This window comes from Capsicum annuum, chromosome 4 (assembly GCF_002878395.1).
Source record: "Capsicum annuum cultivar UCD-10X-F1 chromosome 4, UCD10Xv1.1, whole genome shotgun sequence".
Lineage (NCBI taxonomy): Eukaryota > Viridiplantae > Streptophyta > Magnoliopsida > Solanales > Solanaceae > Capsicum > Capsicum annuum.
The window spans coordinates 230259255-230276880 of NC_061114.1; the positions used below are offsets into that span (position 1 = coordinate 230259255).

At 34.2% G+C, this 17626-nt stretch overlaps 2 protein-coding genes across 2 annotated transcripts; both read right to left on the reverse strand.

The window, feature by feature from the left end:
- Positions 1 to 23: 23 nt before the first annotated feature.
- Positions 24 to 9637, reverse strand: LOC107866827 (tRNA pseudouridine synthase Pus10). Its single transcript, XM_016712829.2, has 15 exons — positions 9219 to 9637; positions 7350 to 7708; positions 6985 to 7105; positions 6615 to 6729; positions 5689 to 5852; positions 5449 to 5520; positions 3402 to 3470; positions 3234 to 3314; positions 3042 to 3161; positions 2851 to 2925; positions 2668 to 2748; positions 2198 to 2271; positions 2055 to 2115; positions 1452 to 1507; positions 24 to 349 (listed from the first exon to the last, which is right to left on the reverse strand). Exons 1-15 carry the CDS (start codon positions 9375 to 9377, stop codon positions 274 to 276), a joined length of 1683 nt encoding a protein of 560 aa, XP_016568315.1. The 5' UTR covers positions 9378 to 9637; the 3' UTR covers positions 24 to 273.
- Positions 9638 to 10294: 657 nt separating this feature from the next.
- On the reverse strand, positions 10295 to 17233 carry LOC107866828 (L-ascorbate oxidase homolog). The gene is made up of 8 exons (XM_016712830.2): positions 15793 to 17233; positions 15464 to 15573; positions 12618 to 12888; positions 11900 to 12002; positions 11477 to 11822; positions 11025 to 11387; positions 10845 to 10923; positions 10295 to 10755 (listed from the first exon to the last, which is right to left on the reverse strand). The coding sequence occupies exons 1-8, from the start codon at positions 15925 to 15927 to the stop codon at positions 10543 to 10545; spliced, it is 1620 nt and encodes a 539-aa protein (XP_016568316.1). The 5' UTR covers positions 15928 to 17233; the 3' UTR covers positions 10295 to 10542.
- Positions 17234 to 17626: the final 393 nt, after the last annotated feature.

A 17626-nucleotide genomic window follows, 5' to 3' on the forward strand; every position in this document is an offset into this window, starting at 1 on the left:
GTACTTATTAAATACAGAAATCATACAATCATAAAGAGCATACAATTGAATAACTATGAAATAAAACAACATTAAAATGCAGAACAATAATATAATGTTATGACCATACAAATGGTATGAACCTATATCCTAAAACTTTGGAAAATAGCATTTATGATCAACTGATTTTGCAGAATAACGTACTTCCTCTCACATAATTGATACAAATCTCATCCTAAAATGTAGACAACACGTTGCCCAGAAAGGATGTACTAATGTTCGAAGTGGTTCTACCTAAAAGCAATCCATTTTCACATCTGTGACATCGAGTTGCAATATCTCTGTTCTGCAACCAAGAATTGAACCAACGCTGCACACGACAAGGCTAGAAAAGTTAAGGTTGAAGAACTAATAAGTAGATCAACAGAGCACAATAACTAGATACAATAATGTCTCATGGACTAAATTACACCACTTATTATCGATACAAATAGGGACAGACTCCTCTCATCCAAATCCGTACAACAATTGAAATATTGGCTAATAGATGATGAATCTAAAAGATTGTCGAGTTGGCCATGGAGTTATTAATACCATAACCATGTAACTATAACACTAGAGTAGAAGATTATAGCTAAATGGCGAACTACTCCAGCTTCTACTGAGCCGCCGTGATCAATTTATGCTAACCTTGTCAAACAGACAAGGTCACTTCATCATTGGGTATTGGAAGGCTATAATATCTCCAGTTCCAATTGTTACACACCTGCTCGGAGTGCGAATAAAGCCAAAGGCTCACCTGTTTATTGTGTTGTTGGCTCAATTTTACGGGATTTTACCCCCTTCTCAAAGCAGCGAGGGTTCGTTTGTATGTCGTAAAATACCTATTTTTTGGGTGGGGTGGGGATGGGGGGTTGGAAAAAGTATGTGTAGTAAAAAGATTATTGAGTTTATTGTACTACAAATGCAGAAAGAGTGCCTCATACATGTTGAATGAGGACCAAAGTACTCTTTTGGCCACAAAATTAATTACTATCATCCCTATTCCAGTATCACTTATAAAATCAAGAATCAAATGCTTTCACAAGCATAATCTGCACATTTGACTCTCCGACAATTTCCTCTGTGGTGATTGTTGCAGATCATAATCCTCTATGGTCACACTATGGCCCCTAAGAGTACAATTATTTCTGGGGAATCTTTTTTTAAAAAAAAATAAGTATTGTCGGAAAGCCTTGGATTAACTACTAAAGTTGTTGCCATGACCAGGAGGTCATGAGTTCAAGCTATGAGTTCAAGTTGTGGAAACAGCCTCTAGCAGAAATGTAGGGTAAGGCTGTGTCAGGTAGACCCTTGCGGTCCGGCCGTTCCCCAGAGCCCGCACATAGCGGAAGCTTTAATGCACCGGGCTGCCCTTTTTTATTTTTGTGATCTAAACTAAATGAATAAGACAATAGATAACCACTTTATACCTGGGCTGAGTGCGACCAAAATCCCCATGAACAAATTCTTTGATATATGTCCCAGCCTGTAAAAGACAGTTACCACTTCATTATGCTATTTCACAATAATTTCAAAAAGAACTCTTTATCTCAGACAAAACATGCAGTACAGAAATGACACTGTAAAAAGATTCACAAGAGAACTAAGTACACAGAAATACACGAGAAAATTGATGGTAAAAGACGATGCTGCCATAAACTTCCTCTTTGGTATCTTTTACTTCTTTACTACACCAACCCCCAACCCCACCCCCCAACCCCGCCCACACCCACCAAATACAACAACAACAACAAACCCAGTTTATTCCCACACCACACCCACCAAATGAAAAAGAAAAAAAAGAAAGGACATGAAATGAAAAAAAAAAAAAAAAAGACAGGCAGTGACAATTCCCCTCTTACTGTGATGTATCTTTTTTTATATCTTGACACGCTATTAGCCATTATCTTTCGTATATCAGGAGAAAGAACAATTTGACAACTCGAAAGAAATTGCAGATAGGTATTTATTAGCGTATTTCTTTCCCAATAGTTAGAGAAAAAAAACAAACTAATGTCAATGTTGATGGTAACCTGAGTACACAGATGCAGTAGAAGGTATTGGGAGCTTCCAGATATCCTCTCCATTTTCATCCTGTCACAAGAACAACACTAGTCAGAGATTGGTATAAAAGTAAACTCATAGTCGGTAGTCTATTGCTAGAAACTGTTCATACCAATGTATAATTTTCTCTCTCTCCAATGGACTTCGGCGATGAAGAACTCTTATAGGTGTTTTTTGAGCAACTTTCTGAAGCCCAAAGAAGAAGAAAAGGAGAGAAAAAAGAAACAAATTATCAGATAAGATGGTGGTGGATAACCCTTAACAAATTATCAAATTTGATGCTAGACCAATGTTAAATAGTAGTCTAAGGGAGGGGTGTGATACTGAACAATCATGCCAGGGCTTCCAACGGTTAATAAAAGCTAGCACTCTATGAAATTTCTCAAAGCAAAAAAACAAAATGCACACTTTGTTTCCAAATTATAAATGCTAAAAGGAATATTGGTCTTAGCGGTTTATTTCAATATATTCCCGACACATTTTTCTACATATATGAGGATATATTTGCAATATGTCTATTGTAAATTTCACAAACAACTAGAAATTCTTCAAACAATTAAACACAAATAGAGAACCACTCACTAATTCCTTTAGTGATGATATAGTTTCAAAATCTTCATCGCTGACAGGACGAGATAGCCACACCAATGCAGCGTACTGCTTCTGTATAGGATGGAAAGAAACTTCTTAAGAAAAAAATAATTTATTCAGCAGAGATCTGCTGGTAAATACGGCTAATGCTAGCTTAAATAATCAGAGGTTTACCTGCTTCTCTGCCTCTCCTTCACGCATGAGGTCCCACACTTGACTACCCACAGCTCTAAGATTTTTAACATGGACCTGCATGCAAAATATGTAACGACTGTTAAATATATGAATGGCCAAATGACGGGGTGCTATGTGCTCCATACTCATTTAAGTTATCAAAAATAGCTTAGAAGTATTAACTAACTCACGTATTGACTTTCTAGACTATTAATTTTCCTCTCTATTTCTTTTATGAGCGCTTCAGAAGGAACTTGGCGTGCATTTTGTATCTCTACTAGAAAAGGACGGCCTGTACCCAGCATCCGAACCTGAGAAAGGAAGTGTTGAGAATAGAGGATCAAAAATCTTCATGGGTCTGTCAGAAACCACATCTTTCTTACATCAATGTCCTCCCTACCGGCAGCATGAAACTTATAGTTGTCACCTTGGATGATAGGAAGGATGGCTCCAACTACTTTCTCCTAAGAGAACATACAAAGAAGGATTAACATTTATGCAACGTTAACTACTAACAATAGAAATTACTACTAAGAGTTATAGGATGATACCTCAACGGATGCTTCTCCCTTTCGTTCATCATCAATAACCCAGCGTGTCTGGCTAACATTTCTTGAATACTGCAGTAAAGGCACATTCTCAGTTGGGCAATACTCCATCAAAGCAACTTTTTAAATGGACTATGAACTAAGAAGGTTGACCAAAGATAAAGCTTGATTATAATGGGCAAGAAGCCGAATGCATATATATAGAAATAACCCTTATCAGGAACAGACATGACATTAGCACATGGGCTTGCTTGCTTAACATGTTCTATTAACAATTAGGAGGCCAAGAATGAGCTTAGACGACTTATAACCTATATCTCCAATGGTAAATATTAAGTTACCCTTTTCTCCAAAAAAAATGGTAAATTAATACGTTAGATTTGAAGAATAAGCAACCTTCCATAATTTCATATCGTTAGAGACTGTCCTACATCAGATATATAATGGCATATTGGCATCCAAAGGGACAATAAATGTCTTTAATCACTATACTTATCCCATGTTTTGGATTGGAAGTTTACATTCTTTTACATATTAATTAATATTATCAGCGCAGGGATTCTCAAAATCTTGAGCTGCTCCAGTCAGTGCCTTAAGGTGTCGGCTACATGTAAAAGCTATTGATTTAAATATTTAGCCTACAAAAAATGCCATATGTACCTAGTGATCAAAGCAGAGGCGGATCCAGGATCCGAACTCTGTGGGTGCCAACTGCCAAGTAAACTTATCGATCAAATAACAACAAAGACAATATGCGGCATCTTTCTCCACACTATACTCCAACCAAGTCGAATGTGAACCTTTAAACCAACTTGAAGCAAATTGACGCATTCTACCTCCTATTTCGCTTGAAGGATATGTTTTCAAGACAGGTTGACAAGGCCCTTTTTCAATATAATATTTTCTCACTTCATCTCGTATTCGAGGATCATAATCAGAAATAGGTCTTCTTTATCCCGGATCGCCTTTAAGTGAACACAAATAAAGGTCAGTTATAAGATAAGAACGATTGACATTGACATTACTGGAACTTGATTGAGAATAATTAACCTTCTAGAACTTGATTGAGAATAATTAACCTTCTAGAACTTGATTGAGAATAATTAACCTTCTTGAAAAAATTCTCCATCCCAATTCACAAAATTAGAATACTTTCTCGTAAATCAAGATAATATCAAATTTGAAATTCTAAGCTCAAGAAAGAGAAACAAAATAATTTTTTAAAACAACTTACAAAGAGGGCAAGAAGCAATCAGAGAGAGAGAGCAAACACAGCAGCAGCAGCAAACCTCAACAGTCAAGAACAAGAGAGCGTTTTGATTTGCTCTGATTTGGAAATAGCCAAACAGTTTTTTTTGTTTATTTTAATGTGAGATACTTTATTAACCTTTTTAAACAATTAAATTTAAAAAAAAAAGTTAAAACTAACATTACTTTTCTATAAAAGTTAACTGGTAAGACGTCTTTATTAGGTGTAAAGTATCCCTTTTTGTTGTTGCCTTGTTTTAATGAAACAATTGTTAACCAAAAAAAATTTAAAAAAACAAGTGCAGCTAGCCAAGTTCGAACACACGACCTTGGGGATACAAAAGCTACAGTCTTGCACTGGACAATACTTTGTTATTGTGGGAGGCAGATTTAATATATAACTATATTCTTATATATATACAGCTATACATACAGTGTTTCCGTCGAAGTTTGCGGGTAATAGATTCGCCCCTGGGTCAAAGGGTAGTGTGTTTCACTGACAACAAGATTTTCTCAAGCAACAATCCTCAATCTTCATTCAACCTATAACAATCTATTACATAGGATGATTTAACTTCACCACATTTCATCCTTCTCCTTCTAGTCTTATTAGTTATTCCTCTTTTGAAGTACAGAATGCAGAACAAACACTGGCCGCTGGCGATAACATTTTGGCATCAAATAACTAAATTGAATATAGAGATCAGAATTCAATGATGGCAAACAACCACTGGGCATTCATGAACATGTTGCAGAGAGTATTTACAGAAAAGCAAAGCTTTTCAGGCCAAATTTACTATACCTTAAGATATCTCCCTCCAATATATATAGAGCCTCTACAGCAATGAATGGTCAGACAACAAGGCTTACTGACCTGTAAGTGCAGAAAATCTCATTATATATAACAGAAAAATATGCACATTGAATATACTTCAGATAGAGTGAAAAGTACACTGCTTAGACAGGAGTTCCATCACATAAAGTGCAGTAAAATAAATGGAAGTTAGAGAACCACCCAACTGAATACTCCTGGACACAATACCTTATCTAACTGAGCCAATAAGGAACTACAACTGAGATCTTGCGACTCCTTGGAACAAACTTTAGTCAGTCCATCTCGATCACCAATGTGACTATCAGAAGCCTCAACATGGGGAGTGACAGATTCCCCAGTTGTCTTGAGGTCACCAGTCAAACCTGCTTTGTCTGTCAACAATCTGTTAATACATTCCGTTGCTCTCAAATAAACTCCGGGATGGCAACCAACAAACACTTGATCCAACAGATATTATGGAGCACAGAATGGAACCTTGTTAGCAGATAATCAGAAAATGAAGACTACTGAGAGAATACTTCTTCCACTGAAGTTATTAGATCTAATAATCAAATGCTAGAAATCATAATTCATGGATCTCTATCTTCCTTCCAATTTAAAACTACTTTCTTAGAACATTGATATTAGAAGTCATAAATCTCCTAATATTAAATGGATCAAGATCCTTATATTTCAATTTAACTAAAATTTCACATTTGGAAAAAAATCTTTCCAACCAGTCTGCTCTAGACAGCATACAAAAGAAAAATATGAGTATGAAAGGAAGATACTACTGAAGGTACTAAATATATGCAAGGGAAAGAATACAGAAGACCTTTTTATGCAACTTCGTAGTAAGTAAACAGGCAAAACATCAGAAGTATCGTCTGTTTACATCATCCCAGCATATGATTCTAGGCCATGATGTTTACTAACAAGAGTAATACATGGAAAAAAAATATATATTGTCCAAAACAAAAGAAAAATGAAGAATGCATGCTTATCTATCCCTACCTGCCCACAAAACAACTATAATCTTTGATAGTGTCTCGACTCTTGAACCACAGTAATGAGAAGACAGCAGGTAAGGTACAAGTTTTAGAAACATAAATCTCAAACGGGAAAAAGAGAAGCATTTTGACAAGATAGCATGCCTGCTTTCCTCCTTTTATTTCCTCCATTTCCCTCCTGAACGTCATCTCTTGTTAATGCATCAGAATGTGAGTATGTTAAGCGAACACGGAAAGAACTTTGACTAGATTTTACACCCTGCAGAACATGAACAAACCATTACATGTACATCTTCTATTTAGAGGTTTATATTGAGCAACCAGCAGAGCTTATTTCAATTAGAACGTTTGTCCCAAATGTATATGCTCAATTTCAAGGTATCTTATACCATATACATTCACACCAAAATTTAAAAAAAACAAGTATTACCAACAAAATTCTAATCCCATAAAGTTTCAATTATTGATATAACTGAAGAGGTGCAAAAGAGATCAGAAAAGAAGATCTCATTACCAACAGTCTTTGTAATGGATTTATCACTAATAATTTCAAGATGTCTTTTGTAGAACTGAATTGACACTCGCCCTTCTGTTGGAACCAAAGTTCATGGTGGTACTTATTTTTCATATACAACCTGAAAAAAAGAAATATTTTGGAAGTTGCTCAAATTAGATAGGCAGGCGCGCGCGCGCACACACACACATATATATAAGGAAGATAATGGTGGAAACCAACAAAATCCAAGTATTAGTTTTAGATCAAAGAAAGAAATAATATGCAGTCATATCTTTAGCATAACAATTTTGGAGGTGCATCTGACCCTCCTTCTCAACATGAATGAAATTGATAAAGAAATTCATGAGACTCCAAAATCTTACCAGACTGCTTGATCATTTTCTGTTACAGCCGAGGGTAATGAGACTTCAAGAGAAAAACCATCAATTTGTTGATATTGTTGATTGACAAGTTCAGAAATTACAACAGCAAAGTCATCGGCACTATATTTTTTCAATAAAGTTCCAGTATCGTCATAGTAGAGAAATTGCAAGATGCCTAAGCAAATTTTGCAAAAGTTTGTCTCCCTTGATCGTTCTTGGTATGATTGCTCATTAAATTCTTCATCTTTAATTCTCATTACATCTTCTAAAATATCACACCACTTTGATATTGAGAGTGAAGGATGTGCACATATGAGTTCATGAAGTCCAAATAGTCGAAAAATGCATTGAACGCATGCCTAAAATAAACAAACAAACCAAAAGAAATTTACGAGTTGCTAGATAAAGAACTAATCGAAAACATCTTCAACACCAATGACAAGGCAACTAATTATAACCAAATTACCTTAACCAATTATTCACTTCTTTCTTTAGAGGAAGAAAGTCCTTCAAGTATGGCATAGTGCGACATACCCCTTGACATGGCTTTGAAATTACATAAAATGGACTTAATTCACCAGAAACCTACTTTAACAATATACTTACTGAACTTTTTGATCAGGTAATACTTCTACTAAACTTTAGCTCCATAATTTGCAAAGACATAATTTTGGTGCACCCAAACATTAACGTTCAAGAAGTTCAGTCATTTTATCAGCAGCTCACCATGTTATTCATGCAGAATGACTTCTAGCTCAAATTAACTCTAAATCTAAAACTACTAAGACCATTTCTTTCCCTTCTCAAAACAATACATAGTTTCAATGAACTACACTAATAATGTACTAATATAGGAACATTTATGTGATACTACAAGAATGTTCAAGTTTTTATTTCTTAGCAATAAACTAAACATTCAAAAAAAGAACTACTCCCTCCATTTCAGTTTGTCTGCCTTACTTTCTGTTTCAAGAAAATGTCTTTTCCTTTTTTGGCAACTCCTTAGTTCTAACTGTCCTCGGTGCACCAATACATTAATGTTCAAGAAGTTCAGTCATTTTATTGGCAGTTCATCATGTTATTCATGCAGAATGACTTCTAGCGCAAATTAACTCTAAACCTAAAACTATGAAGACCCTTTTCTTTCCCTTCTCCAAACAATTCATAGTTTCAATGAACTACAAGAATGTAGTAATATAGGAATATCTATGTGATGCTACAAGAAAGTTGAAGTTTTTATCTCTTAGCAATAAACTAAACATTCAGAAAAAGAACTACTCCCTCCGTTCAGTTTGTTTGTCTTGCTTTCTATTTCAAAAAAATGTCCTTTTCTTTTTTGGCAACTCTTTAGTTCTAACTGTCCACGGTGCACCAATACATTAAAATTCAGGAAGTTCAGTCATTTTATTCGCAGCGCATCATGTTATTCATGTAGAATGAATTCTAGCTCGAATTTAACTCTTAACACTAAAACTACTTAGACCCTCTTCTTTCCTTTCTCCAAACAATTCATAGTACTAATATGACAATATCTATATGATACTACCACAAAGTTGAAGTTTTTATATCTTATAAACAAACTAAACATTCAAAAACACAAACTATTCCCTCCGTTTCAATTGTTTGTCTCACTCTTTTTTACTCTATTTCAAATAAAATGTCTTTCCCTTTTTTTGACAACTCTTTAGCTCTTAACTTTCTAATGGAAAACTTAAAAGCACTTCTTCACGTGCTTAAACTTCGTGTCAAGTCCAAACCAGATAACAAACTAAAACAGCCAGTTAATTGATAACAAAGCTAACTCAACAACATACAAAATGTGAAAAAATTAATTGTTTTATAAGAATATGAATAAGAAAAAATGCATACCCCAATGGACCATAAATCGTTTACGGCGTTCACCGGCAGCGCATCGACGGCTTCCCGGAGAAGACGCAGCTTCTCTTCCTCCGCCGCAACTTCAGCTGAACTCAGCTGCTTGACGCAGGTAACCTCCGCCGCCGCCGCCGCCACAAGTTCACCGGCCATCTCGTTTGTCAGGGAAATTTTGAGACTGGCGGCACTTTTTGAACAAAACAAAATCGGAATTTCTCCCCCTTTTTACTTTCTGTTATTTGGGCAAAATATTACTATAAAAAAGTTGCATTTTTACATTAATGGTAAAATATTTATGTCACCTGGCTTAATATAAAATATAATATAGCATTATACCCGATTTAGATTCAAAACTATATATAAGTACTTTTTATATATTACAATTATATATTTTATATAAGGTTGACACATTAGGTATAATATTTTTATCCGTTATAATATTGTATAAATATTGAATTACGTGATGTATTATTGACAAGTCGGATAAAAATAATTACTAAGTTTCGTATTAAAGTAAGTTAGCTACATTATATTCTTGTAGTCCTTTTTTTGGGACTTGCTAACTATGATGCTTTGATCATGGAACTGTTCTTTTAACCCTTTTGACAGTTAAACATAAAAAGGTAAGATTAGTTAAATGCTAATTCTATAACCTTTTGATAGTCGAACATAATATGGTATTTATGTAGGCGGCTCATAAATATTGGTTGTAAATTAATGCTGAATTGCCCATTAAATTTGCCACCAATATGGTTGAAGTTGCAACAATTTCACCTGTCATTGTTTAAATGTATTTACTATTCACATAGATAAGGTTACTGTTGAAGAATGAAATGGCCTTTCTTATACGATATTTGAGTTTAAGTTAGATCAAGATTCATTTTTTTGTCATTATGACCCGAGGATGAAACATATAACTTTTGATAGGGAGCTTTATACATCAAGCTGAAATTAAAACGGCTAATTATATGAACTCAAAACATCAAGTTATGCAAACAATCCTCTCTAATCATGTAAAGAAAATGATCTGCAAAAAGGAAGAAAAAAAAAATCGAATCTGGCAATCTGCATACAATAATGAAAAAGCACTTCATTTATATAGCAAGTAATAATTTACGAGAAGTACAGCAATGAAGAAAGAACAAAATACAATGTTTTGGTGGAATTGAAGAAAGAATGTTGACCTTGAGCTAAGGTCATTCAAATTAGCAGCTAGTAGTAGTAGCAAAATAGTAGTAATAAGGCATTACTTCTAAACTCACAATAATCCAAAGATTGTATAAATAAAATTTTCCTCTACTAGAATTGCAGAATTTGCTTAGAGTGGTCGTGTGTGTCGTCCAGCCACCTTGCCACAAAGACGAGCATTCCTTGGTATTGGATATTCGTCTCTCAATGAGGTAGAGTCTGTGTAGACTCTCACGTATAGTTGTTGTCCGAGGTACTGTCGTGCCCAAAATTCAGTCCGTAGGTTCCACATTCCTACATTGTCTAATGCAATGTATATAGCGGTCCATGACTTGGGATAGACCTGCATTTTTACATTTTATCATCGTGTTAGTTTACCATCTCAATAATAAACAAGTGATTGCAAAATATGTTTTGTTCATTCATTTTTACCTGAGTGGTGCAACGTGAAACTGCATCGCGAAGATTGTATCCGTTCCTACTAGCTTGAGTCCACTGACCTCCATCCATCCTACATTTAAAATTGGAAAAAAAAAAAAAAATCAAAATCAAGAACACAATAAGGCGTATATGTTAGAAAATCATGGGTAGCGAAGATTTGTTCTAACATACCCTACAACCCAGAAAGAGTAGCCATCAAGATGCCAGCTTTGGACGATGTCCTCATTGTTCTCGAATATAATCTCAATGAATTGCCTGTAATCGATGCCTAGGACAGACGTGTCTAGGTAAATTCCTCCACCAGTTGGGGCATTAGATATGCTTCCAACTTTGAAACCTCCAACCTTGAAGTAGTCGAGAAGCTTGAGGGGAGTATCAAGTGGCACAAACGACACGCTGTTGACTGCATATCTCTGTTTGCCATTCACTTGACCAGCAGAACTAGCAAGTCTGATGGTTTTAGTTGTGTTGATCATACCATAATGATACGAACCTTGTGGGTTTGGCCTTGGTCCACTTGCCGTCAAGTTTGTCCTGAAATACACAATCATCAACTTATCAGATACTTGTAATCGTTAAACTTACCAGGCTCTACATATGAGCTTAGTGGAAGCTGGACATACCTGATGGAGCGAGCCTGGTTAAGGGACCAGTCGATTTGGATGGTAGGTCCACCAGGAGGAGGGCCAGAGACGGGGGTGTTAGAGCCGCTATAGTGAAGTACCGCGGTGGTGGTGAGGACTGGAGTTGTGAAACGAGATGAAACAACAATGTAATGGTCTTTCGCTTCTTGATTAGCTGTAATGAGGACAGAGTAAGATTGACCAACATGAACATCAAGCGAGGAATAACTTGTTTGCAATGTGTGTGTTCCCTCGACTTCAACTAATGTCATTTTGTGTCCTTCAACTCGGAAGTTAAGTGAACTTTGCAATCCAACATTGGATATTCTGAGTCTATAAGTTTTCCCTGTTATAAGAAAAACTCACCGTTAGTTCTTTCAGAAATGTCATGACATTAGTCTATGATATTCGTGTTCTGTTTACCTTGCTCAACTGTGAATGTAACACCATTAGGGCCACGACCGTTGATAAGAATGCCATCGGGGAAAGGTAACTTCTTCCCTCCGTCAAGAATTGCTCTCGAGGCCTGTATACGAAGACAAATTTCAATCAAATAGGAGTAGTAAATAAACTTGAGTTTCTATTAATGAACAAAGGCTAAAATTTATTTCATTTATCTCTAATTCGACTTATACATCTACATTTTTCTTTCCAAAACAATAATCCTAGCTCTTCAGTACTGAAAGTTGTACCAACTTGATTGACAAATCCAAACATCATGAAGTGCATCAAGTTGCACTAACTCCCTCGCTATGCATGAGAGAGTCTACTATACGCAGTCTTATCTTACATTTCTACTTGAGGGTGTTTGGAGAGTTTTATTTTATTTTTTTTGAAAAAAAAAAGTGCATTTTCCAGTTGGATGTCTCCAAATAGGCCCACACTATTGGGTTAAGGACAGACCTAACAAACAATGGGCCATGAGAAAAAGCACAATCAATTCCAAAAAATTAAAAAAAAAAACAAAAAACATTGCCACTTTACGTTACCGACACTATAAGACATAAGTGATTAGACAACACACGGGTCCTTTTGACTATTAATAATACAAAGCATGGGTCCCTATGTACTTGCAAGAACTAAATGCATTACACTGAATTTAACTTCAATACACTGACAACGTAAAAAGAGTAATACGTACCGTGTGATTCTTCGTGTACCAATCCCCAATGAGGATAGTGTAATCGTTTGCAGGGTCCGAGAAAGGAACGGGGATTCTAGGCCTGCTGAGAATCCTAATCCCTCCAAAACCACCAGCAGCTTTATGAAATGCAAGAGATGGGAAGTAGTAGAAACTCCCTATTTGATCCTTCACTTGTAGATTGTATGTGTAGTTTTTTCCAGGAGGTATTGGACATGTTGTTCCATATACTCCGTCTACGAACGAGTTTCTCCTGTTCTGTATCCCGTTCCTACATGTACATTCGCGATAAAATGATATTAACGTAAACTTTTAGATGATATGTTCACATACAAACAATTAATATTATTATCTTATTATTTTAAAATTTAGCAAGAATGTAGGGTCTAAAATAGACAACATACTGAGTTTTCGACTATTTAAATTATTGAATGGACAAAGCACAATCTTCAAAGAGACACAGAATTTGCAGCTACTTTTCACATGCATTTCACATGAACCACCGACTAGTTACATTCAATCTATAATTTTCAACAAACACATCATTTGTTCAGCATACCCAATGAACCATGTGATTTTGCATATATTATAAGAAACACTACACATTATTTATTTTTGCTTTTTAATCTTTATTTGAGCCGGCGTCTATCGGAATCAGCTTCTCTACTTCTTCGGAGGTAGCGGTATAGACTGCGTACATTTTACCCTTCCCAAACCCCACGCTGTGGGAATACACTGGGTTTGTTGTTGTTGTAATCATTTCGTACGTGAAATTTACTAACTTGAATTATACCACGTAAACAGACTAATACATGGCATAATGCTCTTTACCAATCTCCAGACTTGTAAATTAAAGTTTAGCTGATTTATCGAATACAGTCCTCCTACACCACAAAAATTGAGTTATGGTTTGATGTACCCTTCCCTCCTCAGACACTATCTGTGAAATTATGCCGAGTGTGTTGTTCTTGTTGTTAATCGGACTCTAGAGTTCGGAGACATCGTATGAGATGTGAATATATATAGATCTCCCTTTATAGTTTTAGTTAATATTAACTTCAAGAAACTAGTTTTGAAATTGTGTTAAGATATATAAAGTCAACTCTATTATCACGGTGTCAAATCTATATCCATCCCTAATCTCACGATTTAACCAATATCAAAACCTTATATTATGTTCTCAAAACGAGAACTTTTGATTAAGAGTGAAGCAACCACTCTCAAATCATATCATTACATTTCATTCTTCTCCTATTGGACCATTATAACATTGTTGCTTGTACATCATAGTCTAGAATGAATTAAATTGGAAAACAACTAGCTAATAATTATACAGCTGGATAACTAACTTATCAAGGGTCGTTTGGCAGAGTGTATTGAAATATTAATGCATGCATTAAACTAATGTATATTAATAGTACCTTATTTGGTATACCTTTTTATCCTATGTATAACTAATGCGAGTCGCATTAGTTATACACTCTATTGTGTATTAAGGTGTGTATTACTAATACCTCAAAATCCATGACATTAGTAATGCAATGGATCTAATGCATGCATTAACATGCTTAAAGACCCTATTGCCCCTCAAAAAAATTTCCGCATCCTTTCCAACATATATATTGAGGGTATTATGTAAAAGCAATTTTTTTTTCTAAATTATGTAATTCATGTTTTTTTTAATACATCGAACCAAACACTGCATAGGAAAAATACAAGCATAACTAATACAAACATTACTAATACACCATATTTTTCATTATTCTTATACACTCTACCAAATGAGTCCCGTGGCATATGAACTTAGAAAATGCCACGAAGATTCGGACGAGACTTGCAAATTGTTGATGTCAATGCCCATGTGGTATTCTTTTCTCTATTTTTGTCTGTAGAAGAAGCCAACAGTAAGCAAGTGGAACTTGTCAACTTGTCGTCCAAATACTACCTTAGCCACAAATTAAATACTTCCTCCGTCTCAAATTATTATCCGTCTCAAATTTTTTAATTTGATTTCATATTTTACTTGTCTTTTTTCATTAATCAAGAAAAGACAAAAAAAATTTCATGTTTTACCCGTTGCATTAATTATTTTTTCTTCAAATTAAAATATAAACATCATTTAGTAGAGGTACTATAATAAATTAGTTATATTATTAATTATTTTTTTTCATTAATATGTCATCTCAATTTGTATTGAGACCAATAATTTGAGACGGAGAAAATAATTTCCAATATTACTAGTTTTTGAGTAATTTTCGTACATTTTACACATTTTATTTAAGATCATGATATTTAAAAGTTATTTTTATTTTCTTAAATTTCATTTGAAGTTAAAATCAGACAAACGAATTGAATGAAGGGAGTAGTTTAGAAGTACTTTTTAAATGAGTGAGTTCAGTTAACTAACAAAACTCACCCTCAATCTGCTTTATCATATTGAGATCTGAGTGCCTAACCTTTTTAATACATCTGCCTAACTAGACCGAGTCAGGCTCCGATAGAAATGTAAGATAAGGCTGTGTATGATATACTCTTGTGGTGGGGCTTTCCAACACATAACGATAGCTTTAGTGCATCGAACTGCACTTTTGCCTAAGTATACCCAAAAAATAATCTATGTATACTGACCAGAAAAAAAAAACAACCAGCAAAATCTGTTCACTATTGGGGTAAAGATGTCAATTGAAAATCCCCAAACCAAATTGGAGATTCAGCATTGAAATCAGAACTCAAAATGTATTTATTCCAAAGTAGTTATGTCTGTCAACTGTGTTACATGAACTTCAATATAATCAACTCACAAATTGTGAACAAAAAAAAAAAAGAAGGTTGATTAGATGAATTACCAGGAAAGTAGAAAAGGCTCATCCAAGCTATTGTAGACATTGATAACAAGATTATCATTTGTGACAGAGTAAATATCAGGACCAGGAAATTGTCCATTAATCAAAATTCCCTACACACATTTCAAAAAAAAAATAAAAAAATCACCGTTACATGAACATATTAAAACCAGATCCAACAAAAAAAAGGATATTGTCGGAACCAGGATTTTCATTATGACGTTCAAAATATGTTAAAAGCAACACATGACGAATAACTTTTAACCAGGTATAAACAATATAATTTTTCGTCAGACATTGCGTTTACGGAAACAAACGAAAGAGAAAGTCACCTGTTGAGGGACTCCAAGAGGATAAATAGTTCCATAAGTAACATTCCAGTCGAAGTATCTATAAGGATCTTCTGCAACAACCGTATTCACAACTGCCACTAAAAACACTGCTAATGCAAGTTTTAGTGGCAACATTTTTTTCTGAATTATTTTATGTTGCAGTGGAATTTGCTATAATAAGAAAAAGAGAGTGCAAATAGAAGGAATTTAAAAGAAAAAATAGTTGGTTCTCGAACAAGAATGGTGGGGTGGGGGGCGGGGGAGAATTAAAGTGAAGGTGATGAAAAGGGCATGGCATATTTAAAAGAGTGCGGTACAGACTTTATTATATTGTTTTTTCATATAATTATCCATTGTTTTGAAAAAACAAAATCCATTGTTCAAAATTTACTGCTTCAATTAATTTAAATTTGTCATGTATGATTTATGATTAGTGTACTCTCTTTTTTATCTCTATGCATACAAATCATCATATCCTTTTAGTTCACATGACTTATGATTTATGAAATTATACATAATATGTTGATGTTAGTGCATATTTTTATTGTGAAGAAACATGCGAGGGGGACGCAGAATGAAAAATTAAACTCATATCAATGAAGAGACTATAGCCCAACCAATTGAGCTACATTCCTTATGTTTGTTGTATGTATGATCCACTAAAAGAGAAATGCTTCATATTAAGGACTTATAAAAAAAAATTTTATTGTTTTTCTTAAAAGTTGTTTAGCTCGAACACTTTTTCCAGTGAGATGCATGTTTAGAGACGTAAAGGCGGATTTAGAAAGTTTTAATTTAACATCATATAAGCTTTTAATCTAATATCATCAAATTTATGTTGGGATACCTTCAAATCCTTTCTATTACACATGCTCGAAACCCCAAACTTTCAATAAAATGATAAATCTCATTCATATTTCACTGTATTCCAACACAAAAATGACTATCATTGCTAGTACTTGTTTATGGAATAAAAGTCAAGTTGGAGTAGGGCGGCTCAAACATATTCATGGCCTAAGGCAAAAATCAAATGGAAGCCTTCCAATTTTAAGAAAAAATAATTTTCTTTTAATGAACTCTATTTTTAAAATTATATAATTAATTTTTTCTAATTATTCGTTTCTAAGTAATAATATAATCAATGCATTTAATCTTTCTTAAAACATAATACACTACATATATGAACTTCTTATAATAATTCTTTCCTTTTATATAAAAAATTATTTTTTTAATAAATAATATTCATTTAAAAAAAAAATATTTAAATTATTATAAAAAATGAGGCACGAAGCGGCGGCCTATTTTTTTTTTTTTTACAGGTAGAGCCAGCCCTGAGTTGGGTAGCAATGTGGCCCAAAGTAAATATTAGCCGAAAAAAAAAAAAAAAAAAAAAAAGAGAGAGAGGGAAATATTACTGCAAAATTTCAAAAATGACAACTGCAATTTCAATTTGTTATTGGGGAAACCAAGAAATATATGAAAAATGGTACGTAATATTACTAAAACAAAAATTTGATCAGTGTCGGTGCTGGGGTCCACACGGCACTTAAACAGTGGAAATTGGAAAGAAGACCCCTCCACATGCTTCCTTTTGTCAATTATCATTTGGAAATTTCTCCCAAGTTTTTATAGCAAAAAATTATAAAACACTTTATTATATAACCATTAATTAGTCATTAATTATTATATATCCCACAAAAATGTTGTTTGATTTGTACTTTCTAATTTTATTAATCTAACTATTACAATATAACAACATATAATATGTAGTGGTACTTTATTCATTAATAGTCGATGCGTATGTAAATTGACTTGAATATCATTTATAACCTCT

Bases quoted from the DNA above. Each gene is read 5' to 3' on its own strand.
- LOC107866827 (XM_016712829.2), bottom strand. From the start codon at position 9,377: ATGGCCGGTGAACTTGTGGCGGCGGCGGCGGCGGAGGTTACCTGCGTC. The intron at 3,315-3,401 runs GTATCATCCTAT...ATGTTCTCTTAG, and splicing joins AGGGAGAAGCATCCGTTGAG to GAGAAAGTAGTTGGAGCCAT. The intron at 1,508-2,054 runs GTTACCATCAAC...TGTCTTTTACAG, and splicing joins TACTGCATCTGTGTACTCAG to GCTGGGACATATATCAAAGA.
- LOC107866828 (XM_016712830.2), bottom strand. From the start codon at position 15,927: ATGTTGCCACTAAAACTTGCATTAGCAGTGTTTTTAGTGGCAGTTGTG. The intron at 11,823-11,899 runs GTAAACAGAACA...TTCTTATAACAG, and splicing joins TACATTCACAGTTGAGCAAG to GGAAAACTTATAGACTCAGA. The intron at 10,756-10,844 runs GTAAAAATGAAT...GTAAAAATGCAG, and splicing joins TTTCACGTTGCACCACTCAG to GTCTATCCCAAGTCATGGAC.